Raw genomic sequence first — 16756 nt, 5'->3', positions numbered from 1 at the left:
TCGCAGGCCCGGCTCCGGGCCAGGAGCGGGCTGTCCCCGTTCAGACGATGTGGCGGATGCTTGGCGGGACGTGAAGGGCCCTTCGGACCTGAGAGCTCCAACTCAGTCACCGGGCACTCCTGTCCCCCGACCCCGCGCGGGACAACGAGGCTGCCAGGCGGTCCTCTGTCCCCACGAGGCTCCCGGTGCTGCGCAGGCGATGGGCGAGATCAAGGGCGCTGCCCCATCCGTGCCATTGCCCGGCCTGGGCCCTGGCTGGGCCAGCTCACAGGGAGCTGGTCCCAGTTTGCTCGGCAGGTGGGAGGGAGGGGGACACGGCGACCCTGGCACCATTTGGCTGCACGCAGGCTGGGTCACCTAGTTCCCAGGCCGAGTCCTGGCCCACAGGGCAGGGAACGCCCTCTCGGAGACTAAGTAGGGCGCCCGCTGGGCTCCCGCGCGCCGCCCCCTCCCGCCCGCCCTTCTCGAGCGCCCGGGCCCGCGGGTCCACCTCTGTCCGCCACCTCCGTGCCGCTGCGGGCCGCCAACTCCGCCGCTGGTTCCTCCTCCCTCCGCCTCGCCTTGGGCTCCGCGATCCCTCCTCCTGGCTGGTCCCTCCTCCTCCCGGCCCAGCCTCCCGCGCCCCCGCCCCGCGCGCTAGACGTCCGGGCAGCCCCGGCGCGGCGCGGGCGCAGCAGCCTCCGCCCCCCGCTCGGTGCGCACACCCCGGCCAGGGCGGACCGCGTCCCCGGCGAGTCCCGAGCAGCCCGCGGCCGCCGCCTCCCCGCCGGACCACAGGCCACCCCGGAGCCCTCGCCTCGCCGCCGCCGCCGCCGGAGCGCACGGCCGCCGCTTCCCTCCCGGACTCGTTGCGGGCTCCCGGCGGCGATGCGACCCTCCCGGACGGCGGGAGCCGCGCTCCTGGTGCTCCTGGCGGCGCAGTTCCCGGCGCGCCCGGCGCTGGAGGAAAAGAAAGGTAAGGGCGTGCCCGCCGCCCGCGCTGCGCTGCCCCGGGACGGGCGCCTCGGCCGGGACCGCGGGGGGACGTGCCGCTGCGTGTCGGCGCCGGGCGAGCCCGCGGCGGCCGGAGGAGGGGACGGCGGGCGCGGGCTGCGGGGACCAGGGTGCGGGGTGCGGGGATCGGGACTTCCCGAAGCGCTCGCAACTTTCTTACTTTCCTGCCCTCGCGCGCAGGGCGGCGGGCGTCCCAGCACGTGCGTCCCAGGTCCCGGGGCCTCGGGAAGGGCGGCGGGAGTGCGCGCCTCCCCTCGGGGACCCCGGGGCCTCCTGACCGCGCCGTCCCCCCGGAACCGGCTCGCGGGTCCCTTCCCGGGGTGCAGCTGCAGCCGGACCGGGAGGCCGCGTGCGGGTCTCGGCCGCTGACTCCCTGTGGCTGCCTGGGAGGGACGTGGTGTCCTCTTCGGTCAAAAGTGGGGAGCGCAGACCCCCGAGCTCCCTCCAGGTCTCCCGCGTCCCCAGGGCCCGTGGGGTCTGGTGCAGTGGTCGCTTCCGGGGACCCCCAGACGTGCCCCCACCTGCAGGCCCGGGTCGCGGCTCTGGGTTCGTGGTGGAGCTGGAGGGCTGCGACCAGCCAGGTGGACCGCGGGGTCCTGGTGCCTAATTTCCTGGGGATCGGGTCCCGGCCTTTTTTATTCTTAGCAAACTTTCCTCCTCAGGATCCTGAGTTTCTCTTGGGGAGGTTTCTTTTCGCTTTCGGAAGATTCTGACATTGAGCCAACCAAAATACTCGAGTTAATTTTTGGCCAAAGCGGATGGGTGTCTGTGGCTCCCTCCCGTGGGCCCAGCGTCCACCGCGGACCTGAGCGGGTCTGGCCCCGTGGCTGCCGGCCATTCCCCCTCCCCCCCCCCCCCCCCCCCCAACGTGAGAAACAAGAAACATGCCTCGGAAGGTTTAATTGCGCGATTTCAACATCGCGCAGCCGGTCGCAGGAGTCAGGTCCCTGCTTGCCGCTGAGGTCATTGGCGCGGGGAGTGGGGGCTGGGGCCCAGCGCGTTCCATGGGCTAAAGCTTCGGTTGCCGCACTTGGTTGCAAATGGGAATCCCTGGGGATTTTAGACCAAAGCAAAGCAGATAAAACCCAAAGCCTGCCTCCCACCCCCAGACAGGCCGGCTTCCTCCGTCTGTCCCGGGTGAGACGGGGCGGCGGGGGTTGCTCAGAGCTCCTCAGGTGATTCTGCCCGGCTGCCAGGTGCGGGCATCGGCTGCCAGGTGCGGGCAATCGTTGGCACAGAGGAGAGCGATTGGTACAGACTCCGGAAAGATTAGCTGGCGACAGAAAGGGCTCTTTGGGAACATCTGGAGTTTGAAGCCTCTTGCAAAATGTGGGAACAGGAGCTGGGGGTGATTTCCATAACCGTGGGCTCCTCTGCTCACTGAGAGCTGTGCTCCTGCGAGAGGGATGGGCGTCTACTCCCTGCTGGGCCATCCCGCCACTGTCCCCCCCCCCCCCCCCCCGCCCCCCAGGGTCTGGTCCTTCCGGCTCCTGAATCCCCAGCCACAGGGGCTGGGAGGGGGTGCGCCTCCCAGTCTGCTGCCCGGACCCTGTCTTGAGTGACATTAAACTCTTGGGGCACCTTAACTCACCCCTTTTCTCCAGAAACACCCCCCAGCTCCTCCTGTTATCCCTTCGAACACGACGATTAGTGCAGGGAGATTTGTTTTGGAAAAAAAATATAAATACCACTTAATTTGCCTGTTAGTTCTGTATTCGCTTAAAACAGGATGCTCCTGGAAAAAAACAAAAAACCAGCAGCGGGAGTAGGCGGGCCAGCGTCGTTCAGTTAGAGTCACAGAAAAAGACCAACATTTCAGGGGCAAAGTCTAAAAAATACAAGCTGTGGCTTTTGACAGAGAGTGGTAAAGACCCATGTCAAACAAGTGCGGCCAGTTTTGTTCAAGAAATGTCCTTGTTTTAGAGAAAAGGCTGGCCTGGTCCTGAGAGATGGACTCGCCGGTCCTCTCGGTCCTTTTAACCCTCGCATCGGGCACAGGAAGCTGGTGCTCTCCTGATGTCTGGGGAAACGGGGGTCGGAGAAGTAAAGTGAGTTCCCGGCAGCTGGGAAGAGGCGGAACCAGGGTTCGCACTCAGGCCTTCTTGCCCCAGAGCCCCCCCTCAGTCACCTCCCGCCTCTGCCTTGCTGCCTGTGAGTTCTGGCCTTAGGAGAGCGCCGATGCCAGGGAGGGACAGGACCAGGGACTGGGTTCCTCAGGGTGGTCCCTGGGGAGGACTCCCGGGTGCCCGGTCCCTGGTCTAGACTCCTGCTCACAGTCACTCTGCGGGCGGGCGGCCTCCTGTCCCGGAGGCATCTCAGCCGCCCAGTCAGCACTAATCTGGGCCTCGCTCCATCCCTCGGGCGATCTGTGGAGATCTATCGATTGCTGAGCAAGCCCCTGGCTCTTGCAGAACGCCTAGGTGAAGACTGGGCGGTATTCCGAGAAAGGCAGGCATTTGCAGCCCCGCCTCCGAACACATTCCTGACTTTTGACCGTCTTCGTATATTTCTGGCTTCACATATTTAGTGTCAGAGTTGCGCTGTGTCACATACTCTGCAGAGCTCCATCGCGCTCCCTTCCTAAGGGCCCTGCCAGCACTTGACGCCTTCTGAGATGTTTGTAGAGGCCATGTCAGCCACGATGAAGGGTCCCGCCCTGTTTAGAGAGAAAATACTCTCTTGTTTTTGCTTTGATCTCAGCTCTGGGACCCGAAGATAGTGTCTGGAGGTTAGCGACAGGAGTGGCAGCCAGCGCTCGTCTTACCTGGGTGATTGTGGGTGTTGAAGGGAAGCACCCCACGTGGGGACCCCGGCCCTGGAATGGGCAGTGGGGTCAGAGTGTCGGGGACACTCAGCGGGTTGAAGGCCCCGCGGGGGGAATCACGTGGCCTTCGTGCGCCCCGTGGCCTGCCCTGAAGGTCATGTTTGCGGCTCTGTTTGAATTGAGACCTAGCACAGCAGACATGGGCTTCCTCGGAGTGAGGTTTACTCACAGGCGCCCGCTCTGAGAAAAGGTACGGTTATGAGAAAACTGGGCGGGGCCGCTCAGATCGCCGCGGAAGGCTTTTGGTTTTGTCTCCTTCTGTCCTTTGTGGACATTTGAAGTTGTGACGAGAAGCAGCTTTGGTCTCGGTGCATTTCGACAGGTTTATTCTTGAACGATGAACACACGCGGGGTAGCGGAGGAGGCTCGTCACGGGGGCGCTCCCATGTGACATCGGGCCTGCTCACACCTTCTTTCTCACTTTCCCCCCAAAAGGTTGCCCTTTCTCAGAAAATCGCAACAGTTGGCTCTTTGCACAGCAGTTGAGGGGGGTCTGCCCTCTGGCCCCGGGTGTAGGCAGGTCAGTTGGGATTCGGGCCAGGATCCAGGCGTCACCCCCTCATGTCAGATAACCAGTTTGACTGAAGTTCTCGCTTCGTCGGAACCATTAAGTCCATGTTCTTCCTACGCATTTAGGTAGGCACACTCCATTCAGGTGTCCAGAAAGTTCCCCGAGCCGCCGGGAGCAGGAGAGGTGGCGGGGGCCGGGGGCCGGGAGCTGTGCCCCAGGCCTGCTGGCGGCGGAGGGCTGGGGTGGACACGCGGTCTGGGAGCCTCCACGGTGGAATATCAGCCGGCTGGCTGTTACCGATGAGGCCTCTGTGCACTGCGTGTGTTTAAAACCTACTTCCCTCCTGCCGGTGCCAGCAGCGCGCTCAGAGGGCCTGTGTGCGGCGAGCAGGGAGGGGAGGGCTTCCCTCTGGGTTCCGCGCTGCGTCCTGTCCTGGCAGGCTCTCCCAGGAAGCCCCACAGCCCAAGCGTCCTTTCCGACGACGCCATCTGGAACGTCTCATGAGCGAGACCTGGAATTGCAGTTTCGGGGCCTGGCGGTTGGAGGGGAAGGCCTTGTCCACAGCCCAAAATGCTCCCGCCACGCACACGGCTTCTCCTGCGCCTGCACATGGCCCTGGGCTGGGGTAAACAGTTACGTAAGGGGCCGCGGCTGTTTGTCCTTCAGCGTGAGGACACGCATCGCTACCTATGACGGCTCGGGCTTTGTTTGCATTCTTTTCCTCGTGTTCGAACCACAGGGAGGGACTTGGGCCGTTCTGTCCACGGTCTGAGCTGCGGGTGAGTCACACGGGGGACTTGCTCTCAAGTGTCCGGCAGTCAGTTAGGGGAAGAGAGAGCTGCAGGTAGCAAGGCTGAGACCCTGGCAGAGGCAGCGGCAGGTCTGACGGCACCGGGCAGCCTTCTGGGATTATCCTTTGCTTTATTTTATTTTTATTTTTGTTAATCCTCACCTGAGGATATTTTTCCCATTTTTTTTTTTTTTTTTTTTTTTTAGGGAGGGGATGAGAGAGAGAGGAAGAGAGAGAAACATTGATGTGAGAGAGACACACCGATTGCCTCCCAAATGCTCCCCAGCTGGGGCCTGGGATCGGACCTGCAACCAAAGTACATGGCTTGACCAGGAACCGAAGCCAGGCCCTTTGGTCTGTAGGCTGAGCCTCCAACCACACCAGCCAGGGCTGGTCTTTGCTTTTAGTTCTGCCTGGACCGGGGCAGGTGGAGCCCGCAGGGGAGGGTCTCTCACTGGAGCCTGCAGAGCGCTGGGTGTTTGCCGGGGAAGGCGACACGAAGGCCATTCTCAGAGCCGCGCCAGGAGCAGCCAGCGCTGCCGAGGCCCGGAGCTCGGTGCCGCGACAGGAGAGACAGAGGGGACTGGTGGTGAGGCTGCAGTTCCCAGAGCTCCGCTGTCCGGGTGTGAGAGCGGGTGGCCGCAGGGCTCTGAGCTAGGAACCGGGGATGAGATGTGGGGAGTGGGTGTGGGGCGGCATGGAGCTGGGGAGGGCAGTGCAGGCCGCAGAGCAAAGATGGAGATGCAGGAGCGATGGGAGTGCAGAAGGAGCCGCTCGCTCAGGCCGGTGGGAGGGTGAACTGTGTGTAACGAGTGAGAGATGTAGACCCAGGGGGCACGCAGGCTTCTGGTGGGAAGCCTGGGTAGACTGAGTCCACCTGGGGGCTGTGCATTCTTAGGACGACCCGAGTCCCTGGGCGGATTCGAGGGGCTCAGATGGGAAGGTCCAGGGGGCGCTAGCGGGAGGGTCTGGAGCCCAGGAGAGCATGGCCTTGAACTATTGTTCACTGGGGAGTCCCCTTGCAGATATTGCCTTTGGCTGGGGAACAGCCCGCCCCCAGCCTGTCACACGCCCTGTCATCACCCCGATGGGATGGAGCGAGGCTGGGTTCTGGGCAGCTGTGGCCAGCAGCCTGCTCATGGCGGTGATCGGCAACTGATCAATAATCAATAGTGCCTGTCAGTGCACTGCGGACCGTGTGTGTCCACGGCTGCCAGTCCGCAGAGAGGACCCCCGTTCTCATCTGAGACGCGCCCGAGCCCGTGGTTTAGACGTCAGTGACTGAGTGGAAAAGACTGGGGTGGGGGGGTTCTTCTCCCCAAGCAGGAGCTCTCGGACCTCAAACGTCCCTTCGGGCCACCCAAGGTGCTTCCGAGAGAGGGTGCCTCACTGCACCCAGGCCCCGTGGTCCTTCCTGACGAGTCCCCGGCGACTCCGATGGGTGGTGCGCAGCGGGTGCCTCTGTGGCGGAGAAGAACTGGTCTTTGTTCCCCGACTCCCCTGGGGGTCGGACTCGGCGCACGCGCTTCCTCGCGGACCAGGGGCCGTGTGGATCTCACCAGTACCTCAGCCTCGAAGCTGCTCTATTTCCACGAATTCATCCATCAGAAGTCTCCTCCGGCAGCTCACAGTGTCTCCCAGGACAGCAGCAGGAGCACCTGGAACCTGATAATAGAAGAGGGCACATGCTTGGAGCCCCAGCCTGGGCTCTGAGAGGCCTACGGGGTGGGACCCACCGTCTGTGAGCACAGACGACAGGGGGGCAGCCAGGGCCGGAGGAGCAGGGACGCTCTCCGTGCCGACCTGCTGGGCCCTGGGTTTACCCTAAAAGAACAAGGTTCCCAAAGGAACCCCTCCTGGAGGAGCTGAGCTCACCTGGGTGCGATGGCTTATCCCAGGTGTGATCTGGGGGCTCCGTGGGAGCCACCAGGGGGGCTGATTCCATCTCCTGGGCGGGGGCAGCTTCTCCGAAGGAGAACCGTCCGCTGGACCGCAAACAAGAAAAGAAGAAGAGAGAGACCTGTGGGCTGGGGACAGCCCCCAGAATTCCCTGCTTTATTTCTCTAAACGGCCCGAGGAAACTGACCTCATCCAAAGGAAAATGCCCGCCAGGTGACACGCTTTACGTTTAAAAATCAAAACGGTCATTTGGCTTCTTTGTGGGTGTTTTTAAAGTAACGGCCAGATGTAAAGAATAGAACAAGAGCCTGGATTACAGTTGACAGTTTTAACATGTCTCCCCGATCCCGTGATTTGTCCCTAAAACTTGTTATGAATAAGCAAACACCGACCTCACGCCCTCCATGGGACGCCTACCACCGAGGACCCAGAGAAAGGAGGCGAACGCCGGCGTGATCCCCGGCTCAGTCATCGGCGTTGAGTCACTCGAACTCGGAAAATGCTTTTCCGGAGGATTGGGCCCCAGTTGCTTGTGAGCTCGAAGATCCCCACTTCCTGAGTCACCGTTGGGAGGCGCGGAGCCCCGCCTGTGTGGGTGCAGAGAGCATCTGGACGCAAACAGGTAGATTCCTGCCAAAGGACAGCGTGTGGCGGGGCTGTGAGCTCCCAGGCGCGGTCGGCCACACGGAAGTAGAGAGCCCCTAGACCTCTGTGCTCTGAGCACTTGTTTGCAGAGCGTTCATGAAGGGTTTTGTTCCAAAGGCAGAAATGCGATACCTGCAGGTTTTCCTGTCCGTGCGGGACTTCACGTGCTTTGGCGGCTGGGCTTCCTCCGGCATTACGTCACTGGGGCCGCTCGCTCAAGCTCCTTTCTCTCGCTCCAGGCTCTAGGGCCGGGGGTGGGCAAACTTTTTGACTCGAGGGCCACAATAGGTTCTTAAACTGGACCGGAGGGCCGGAACAAAAGCATGGATGGAGTGTTTGTGTGAACTAATATAAATTCAAAGTAAACATCATTACATAAAAGGGTACGGTCTTTTTTTTTTTTTTAGTTTTATTCATTTCAAACGGGCTGGATCCGGCCCACAGGCTGTAGTTTGCCCACGGCTGCTCTAGGGCACTGCTTCCCAGCCTTCTTTTGGCCACGCCCCCCCCCAAACATCTCTAAAATCCTGATCCCCCACCCGTGACATAGAATTCTTATTATTCAAACAGCGAGCTCCTGTTCACGTGGAGGAAGCCTAAAAGGCCATTCACTTGGTCTAAACAAGCTTCCAAAGAACATGGCATCCATGAAAGAGGAAAATAAAAGAAGGAAAGGACAGTGCAAGTCCTAAGGACTTCTTTAAAAAAATAATACGAAGTGATAGGAAAAAACAGCAAATAAAGTTTCAAAACATCATAGAGAACTGAAGTGCATAAATATGCCGCAGCATATATTTGCATATTGTCTATGAGGCCCCTAGAACCATAAGGAATGCAGAAATTTCCCTGTGAATAACTCACTCGAATTGCCCCCCTTAAAAGTCCAATTGCCCCCTGTGGGTGTGCCCCGCTGGGACCCACTGCTCTGGGGGAAGCCCATGTGCTGCAGAGTCTCTCCCAGGTGACAGCCGGCATTTGCATGTGCAAACCGCATGTTTTCCTAAACGCATCCGTGTTGTGGCGTCTGGGACGGAAACCAGTCACCGAATCTGTGCAGGGCCTTGGGGACAGCAAGGTACCCGGGAAATTCCCATCGTAAACGGGATCTGAGCAAGTTCTCCGGGGAGGTTTGTTTTCCGGGTCAGAAACCTGGTGCTGCTCACCCGTCAGCAGCACTGACTCTGGAAGCTGCAGGGTTCAGGGCCCCCTGTCAGTATCGCCCCGTCCGTTCTGACACTTCATAACCCACCGCAGCTTCTGCAGCGTCTGAGCGAGACCCGCCTTCAGGCAAACTCTCTCAAGTTTGCTCCGGTGCTAATTTGCAAAACCCGTTTTCTTTCTCACTCCGTGCATTTGAATAGAGTTAGACAAGGAAACCACTGTCCTCTCTTTCGCTTTTGATTGAGGCCAGATGAGCCACAGCCACACGCACGGTGGCTGTTGAAGAAGCGTCCTGGCACCTGCTGGTGTTTACGGTGCTGACTTCAGGGGCTTTGAAATGCGTCGAATGAGAACTTGCCCTTGGCTGGGCTCTGCTGCCAAGTTAATGGATAACCCGAGACTTTCTAGTTACCTCTTCGTGTCTTTACGTCGGGCTGCCACTTCCTGGGACTTGAATGGACGTTGTGCATGGAACCATTTATGAGTGAGAATAATGTAGGGCCTCAGTCTACCCTCCCTCCCCCCCTCCTCCCTCCTTCCCTTCCCTGGGATTATTTCTAATACAAACATGCACGTGCAAGTCTCATACCTTGCAAAGTGCCGCTGCTAAAGGTATTTTCCCAGGACACAGCTGAATGGAGCTTCCCCTGTATGAGTGGTCGGTTACGATAGGAGATAACCTGCCTTCTGGGTTTACTAGTAGCTTCCAGAGGGTAAACTAGACGGTGCCAAGGCCCCTGGCATCTGGCGGGTCCTCGGCATTGAGGGTGAACACAAACGCAGGCGAGACACGAACTTAAACACGGTGGAGGGAGGCGCCTGCCGCTCCGTGCGGATCGCTCTCCCCAGAGTCTCTGTCTCCTTGGGTTTTTCTGGCCGTGAAGTGGAATGTGTGCGTCATTTATGAAAAATGCGGGAAATGTCCCCGCATTCTTGACTCAGAGAAGGAAAGGTGATACTTCCTCGGCAGGACGCGCGGGCTGGGGGCTCGCCGAGCCAGGGGTCAGAAAGCCGCCTGTGCGGCTACGGAGGCCCCAGTCCTCATGTCTCCTCTGCCGTCCTTTCTGCCCTGGTGCCTGGGCCCCTTCAGCAGGCGGGTGTCGCTCAACACCCAGGAACCAGGAGGTCACGGTTCGATTCCTGGTCGGGGCACAGGCCAGGTTGTGGGCTCCGTTCCCTGTCGGGCGGGGGGGGGGGGGGGGGCGTGCAGGAGGCAGCCCATCGATGATGTTTCTCTCTCATTGATGTTTCGACCCCTCTCCCTCTCTCTCTCTAAAAAAAAATCACGAAGAGAGAAGAGATTGATGTGTCATCCCTCTAGTGCTGTTGATCTGAAATGAGCTGTGCCGTGGCCTGTGTGGTGCACTCGTGTGGCTCTGAGGCACGGGGCCCACGTGTCCGCCTGGGCCCAGCCTCGATCGCCGTAGCTCTCCCGTTCTTCACCTCGTGCGCTAAGGAGGCCTGCAGGTGGCTATGTGGGACCATGAAAACACAGTGCCGATCTCTCTCTCTATCTTCGTTCTCACATTGGCAAAGAACAGGCTGGTCGTGAATTAGCATGTGCTGGAGACACGCTGGTTCCTCGCAGCAGCATATAAAAGTTATTTTTAAAGTTGTTTTAAATCTGTGAGTAAAAATAAATTGCTTTTGCTGCAAGAAACACCAAAAATGGAAAAGCTAACAGTTCAAAGATGATCATTTATCTGACGGGCATTGCTGATGGCGTAGTTGCTTTAAACACGAGAGGATTTATAGGACGTGCTCACAGCGGGTGTGAAGGTGGACCCGCCTTCGGCTGGTTCTCCCCTGGGAGGTCCCGGAGCCACGCGGGGCTGGGCAGCGGGGCCGGGGGTCCGCTGACAAACAGGCGACACCGCGGGCAGCGGCCGTCGCTCCTGACCTGTAAGGCTCTGCAAGGCAAACATTTACTTTCTCTGAATGTTAACTTTACGGTTAGCTTTTTCTTTTTTTAATGTTAAGAAGGGAAGAAAAAACATGGTTAGGAAGGAGGGATTAAGGATGTTAACTGTTGTGTGGCCTCTGGGTGATGTGTTTAAGCATTGAGCTCACCGTCAGAACACGTTAGAGTAGGTATTTGTGTGAACTTCATACGGTGACCTCATTTCTTTCAATAATGTCCTTTTACTTAAGAGAGAAGTTAAGGCTTTTTTAAAAATTCTAGTTCCTAGACAAAAGCCATACTGTACACAAAGCGTGACCACCCTGTGTAAACAGCGCAGTGGCTTGCTGCGGTAGCGAAGCTTTTTGTTGGTAACTTCTTATTTTTAAAGAATCACAGATTCGCAGGAAGTGGTGGGACAGGCTCAGGGCGCCCCGGTGTCCCCTCTTTCCAGGGTCACATGCTAGAGCGAAGGGCTCAATACTTGGTTTGCCATCCTATCCAGTGTTCACCTAGGATGAACGCTCACCGTGTTAGTCGGCGAGGGAGGTGACAGGACAGATGTCGCAGCCTTCACAAGCAGGTCACACATGAGCCCGCCGGCTGCGAGTCTGGCATGCTTAGAAGTTAATTTTTCTTCTAAATGAAATGTTTCTGTCCGTAACATTGGAGGGCCACGAAGGCAGGAGGAGGAAAAGGGAATGAGGGTGGAGGGAGAGGCAGACACACAGACGGAGAGTAGAGAGGGGTTGGTTAATTAGACAAACCAGCGCCCTCCTGTAGTCTTCAGATCCATGTGCGTGTGCTGCGTATATTCTGTTCAAGTCCCAGGCGGCCGGAGGTCCGCTTCCCCTCCCGTGTTCGGCTTCGTCTCCCTGGTCTGCTCTGCCGCCTTTGGTTGAAGGACAGCGGCCTGAAAAGCGGGCCTCGCCGCATTTCTCGGTGTCGGTGCTGATGACACAGAAGGACGCATTTGGGGAAGAATCCACGAAGTTGTGCGTTTTCCACTCGCACACTTTTCTACGTGTTGGTTGTCTTGCAGCAAAAGCGTTCCATCCTGGGCTCGTGGTCACTGGATGGAAATGGCAGAAACCTGCAGGGAGAGCCGAGGTTTTACTAGAAAATTCCGGGTCTCAGAGGCCCCGCATCGATTCCCTCCTCTGGTCTCAAGGGCAAAACGACTTCTCAGCCTCCAAGTGGGACTCTGTTACTTCAATTTACTCTACAATGATTACAAATTGCTTTTTGGTTTTTAAATATATTTTTATTGCTTTCAGAGAGGAAGGGAGAGAGAGAGAAACATCAATGATGAGAGAAAATCATGGATCGGCTGCCTCCTGCATGCCCCCTATTGGGCATGGAGCCCGCACCCCTGGCCTGTGCCCTGACCGGGAATTGAACCGTGACCTCCTGGTTCCTAGGTCGATGCTCAGCCACTGAGCCACGCAGCCGGCGATGGCAGATTGTTTTTAGAGGAGGTTGAAAAGGGTAGACACGCAGTGAGGCCCTCCTCCTCCTCCTTCCCACCGACACAAACCCCCCAGGAAGGGCCGTGGCAGGTTCTCGCCACCTGCAGACCCTGCGGGAAGACGGGGTCCTTGGGGGGAGCCACGCCTCCTTCCCTGTCACCTCCCCGAATCCAGCGTCAGGCTCTGCAGATGCCCTGGGACAGAGAAGAGGCCATCAGCCCCCTGGTACCGGCGGCTCCCACAACAGGGCAGGCGCGGCCTCACTCCCCGGGTCCTCCTGGGGGAGTGTCTCGAACCGCCAGCTCTCAGCCTTGGATCCCGACTCACACAGATGCCCTTGCACGGCCATGAACTCGGTGGGCGGGCAGCACCAGAGGGGACATGTGTTTTGGTGCGTTGGTCTCATTGGGCAGAGCCCCATGTGCGTCTTTCGTGGTCACTCCTCGGCTCCGTGCAGCCCTGCAGGCGAGCCCGACTTGCTGGCTGCCTTCCTGCCCCCAAAAGCTGCAGGGACTGGCCCCGGGACAGTGCAGCCTCTGCCCAGGGAGCCCGCGGCCGGAGCCCCGTTCAGTCCACCCGTGGCGGGAGGTGAGGCTGTCACCCGGGGTGGAAGTGGGCACTTCAGCCTGCGCCAGGCCCACGGCAGCCCGGACGGCCCAGGACAGCCGTGTGCTCAGCAGGGCGGCACTCCCGCCTTCCCGGACAGGGAGCGGCTCGCCTGTCTCATTTGCATGGCCCTGTGGGCATCGCCCCATTCCCCTTTCCCTCTCCGGGTCGGGCGGGGCAGTGGGTCACCAGCCGCAGGGCGCTGTGCTCACAGGACAGATCCGCCCTGAACGTCCAGCTCTTTCCCAGCTCTTGTCTGATGCTCGGAAGGGAGAGCCTTTCACCGTGGGGTGTGGCAGCCGGCAGCGCACGTCCGCCCCCACTGCGCGCCCGCCCCCCACCGCGCGCGCCCACCCCCACCGCACGCCCGCCCCCCCCACGCCCGCCCCCCACCGCGCGCGCCCACCCCCACACGCCCGCCCCCCACCGCGCGCGCCCACCCCCACACGCCCACCCCCACCGCACGCCCGCCCCCCCCCCCGCGCCCGCCCCCCCACCGCGCGCCCGCCCCCCCACCGCGCGCCCGCCCCCCACCGCGCGCCCGCCCCCCACCGCGCGCGCGCCCCCCCCCACACGCCCATCCCCACACGCCCGCCCCCCACCGCGCGCCCGCCCCCCACCGCGCGCCCCGCCCCCCACCGCGCGCCCGCCCCCCCACCGCGCGCCCACCCCCACCGCGCGCCCACCCCCACCGCGCGCCCCCCCACCACCACGCTTCTCTTTTCCGATCAGGAGAGTGGCTCCTGCTTTCCTGAAAAGACCCGTGGGTTCCAAATGCCGATGCTAAGGTGGACGTCTGGATGCCTGGATGGGAGGATGGGCGGGGAGGCGCGCCCCCAGCTGGGCCCTCCCACCTGAGCCGGACACGCAGCTGCCCCTTGTGTGGCCCTCGAGGGGTCTGCACTGAGGCCTAAGGCTAAGCGAGGAGGGTGATAGGGAGAGGGCGGTGGGGAGGGGGACCCAGAGCCAGGACGCATTCGGGGTGGGTCAGCGTGAGGAAAGGACACAGCCTGCGAGGCCATGTGGGGCCCCCTCCCCGGGGGGGTGTCCTGTGGACCCCAGGGGACACCTCCCTGGTGTCGGGACTGAGAACTTGAGTCTCATGACTCAGCTGGCCGGAACCAGGAGGAAGCACACCCGCCTGGAGCCTGGGACCCGTCGGCAGCAATGAAAACCCACGCCCAGGGCCCGCCGCCTGGGGGGTGACATCACCCGCGGGCACCCTCACCCACCCACCTGGGGCTGAGCAGGACTCGGTGCCCCACCTGAGCGGCTTCTGGGACGCCAGTGTCCCTGTGGCTCCCCGGCCCCACTCGGGAGGCCACTGGGCAGGAGGGGGGCAATTACGATGCCGCTCTGCCGGAGAATTTCCTAAGATTTTTTTTTTCTTTTTACGGCTTTATTTACCCTTTTTGAGGATAAGCTAAATTCTTTGGAACGTCTGCACAGACTGAGCCATTTTCTAGCAAAAAGTCGCAGTCACTGTGTGCAGGTTCCACCTAACGAAGTTACCGTTGTGAACAGTCACGTGGCCCTTAGAGAAATGAGGAGGAGAAAAGGAACGCTGTCGTTGTGTGTTTCCCCACGTCGTGGCTGAGATTTCTGTGAGTTTTCTGCACCGGCCTTGGGATCCGGTCAGAAGCAAGGCTTTCTTTTTACCCCAGGAAAATATGAAAAGTGGATTATTTGCCTGTAAACTTTCTTCGGAACCACCGCCTTTCTTCAAAGACATAGCAATCCTGGGACCCAGGGCGGAAGTCGGGTAGAATTCAGACGCGGTTAAGAAAAGGTGGGCCCTGGCCGGCTTGGCTCAGTGGATAGAGCATCAGCTGCAGACTGAAGGGTCCCGGGTTCGATTCCCAGGTTGCGGCTCGATATCCCCAGTGTGGGGCGTGCAGGAGGCAGCCGATCAATGAAACTCTCTCATCATTGATGTCTCTATCTCGCTGTCCCTCTCTCTTCCTCTCTGAAATCAATAAAAATATTTTTTTTAAGGAGAGGTGGGCTTGGAAGGTTTGCGTAATCATGTGAATTCCCTGATAAAACCGAAAAAAAAAAAAAAAGTCCACTGGGTCGGAGATTCAGTAAATAAAGAAATGGGAGGAGCAGGCCTTGGCGATGACCTCACCCGTCGCTGCTCTGTGTCAGAACTGGTTTGAAATGCTGCAGAGCGACCTGTGAACGCGCCTCCTGAGCTGGCGTTCACTCTGCGTTCCAGGCCGCACGGCGAGTCCTGGGGGGGGTCGGGCTTGGGTTTTGCTTTTCGGTAAAATCTGGGTTTCCACCGACCGCGTTGTGGGGACAGCAGGCCTCTTCCCAGAAAACCTCGGGTTAACAAAACGTCGGCCCTGGCTGTTTATCTCATCTTGTTTACGGGAGCAGGAGAGACTCCGTGGCCTCCGTGTCTCCTTTACGCCGCCGGCCGGGTGAGGGTCACGGGGACACGGGGAATTCCACGGTAAACAGCGCCCACGGCCAGGTGAAGGCGGCGGCCCCGCAGCAGAAGATGCTGCAATTACTCATCGAGGAGTTGCATCCGCTGGGTGAGAAGGGGTGTGTTTGCTTTCTCCGAGGAAACCTCTGAGAAAGCTGTGACCGAGACCCTGGCCCCTTCCCGGTCCGCCCCTGAGTCCACAGCAGTGGGCAGCCCTGACCCAGTGCAGCCGGGGCCTCTGTTGCGGTGAATGTGGTGCCTGCACAGCTGATGGCAGCGTCGCTGACTGTGCGTAGATGTGAGCCATCAGAGTGAGCCGTGGGCCGAGGCGCCCGGGCTTCTGCTGTGGCATCTACATGGCGTGAGCGCAGGGGGAAGGGGGGGGGGGGGATAAGTGTTGGCGTAGCCCCTCGCTAGGCACACGCTCTGTGCGAAAAGACAGCATGTGGTCCATTCAGCCACGGACTCAGTGGTGCCACGTAATCACGTTCTGCGTGCTCCGAACCTCACTGAGGGGCTTGCATTCCATACAGACTCCTGAAATCTTAACCCCCTTAGTCGCTGACAAGCATGAGTGTATTAAAAAAAAGTGGGGGAAAGGACTTGGTTGAAACCAGCAAAGGATTTGGTTGGAGTGGCCTTCACTCAGGAATTTTCTCACTGGACCTTCCTGGATTGAGGTGCAGGCAAACAGGCCTGTCTCCAGGAGCGTGACGTGAGCTTTCTTACTTATTTACTTCCCGTAGAATCACCTCTTAAGTAAACAACACCCATGGGTTCCAAAGTCCTTTCGCTGAATCAGCAGTTGGATTAACATGGGATGATCAGGGGAAAGCCTTGCCTGACCTCACACAACCGTGACCTGATGCCTGCGTGCACAGGGTCTAAGAGTTCTCTGCAGCGCCCGCCATCATCCGAACCGCACAGGGGCCTGGATTTCTATTTTCTCTAAAAAACTCAAATCCGTAGACATGGGCGGGCGGTTCAGAGTCATAGATGCTCGGCGCAGGCCCCGTAGTGATGAAGAGACAGCTGATGACTCTGCGTGCACAGGATGAGGCCATGATGGCCGTCACAGCCATGGCAACGCTTAAATATTACGTCAAAGGAAAGTCAGCTGGACTCTCAGTTAGCCGGGAAGTAACCAGGGACTGGAACCTCAGGAGATGCTGGACAGTCCGTGACCACAGGCAGAGCCGTGTCCTGTCCGTCTGTGTGTCTGGATCTGCCCGAGTTGGCACCGTGGTGAGAAGACGGGTTGTCAGTGAAATGAAATGGAACGTCAAGGGCAGGGAAAGCAACGTTCACTTAATTCCCCGACTCATGTCTCAAGCATCACATGGTCTTCAACACTCCGTGCACGCCTTCCCCCCCCAACCCCCCGATTCCCATCCATCCTCCCTCGGGGCGTGGACGTGGGGGACAGTCTCCTTCACGGAGGGGGTTCACGCAGTGCACTCTATGTAAGTGCACGGGGAACATTTTGAACCAGCAACAAGGTGATTTTTGAACCCTCCCACCGGA

General features: G+C 59.6%; 1 protein-coding gene across 1 annotated transcript in view; it reads left to right on the top strand.

Annotated features, from left to right (window-relative positions):
* Window positions 1-674: 674 nt before the first annotated feature.
* Window positions 675-16756, top strand: part of EGFR (epidermal growth factor receptor) — a 113107-nt gene continuing 97025 nt past the window's right edge. Inside the window, exon 1 of the mRNA XM_070424819.1 lies at window positions 675-955. Within this exon, the coding sequence (XP_070280920.1) occupies window positions 868-955 (88 nt within the window). The 5' untranslated portion in view covers window positions 675-867. The remainder of the gene's footprint in view (window positions 956-16756) is intronic.

The sequence above is a fragment of the Myotis yumanensis genome, unplaced genomic scaffold (assembly GCF_028538775.1).
Source record: "Myotis yumanensis isolate MYYU_CA2020_CCGP unplaced genomic scaffold, mMyoYum1.0.hap1 SCAF_9, whole genome shotgun sequence".
NCBI lineage: Eukaryota > Metazoa > Chordata > Mammalia > Chiroptera > Vespertilionidae > Myotis > Myotis yumanensis.
Note: the sequence above shows the minus strand (reverse complement) of the source record. Positions and strands in the feature narration are given on the sequence as shown.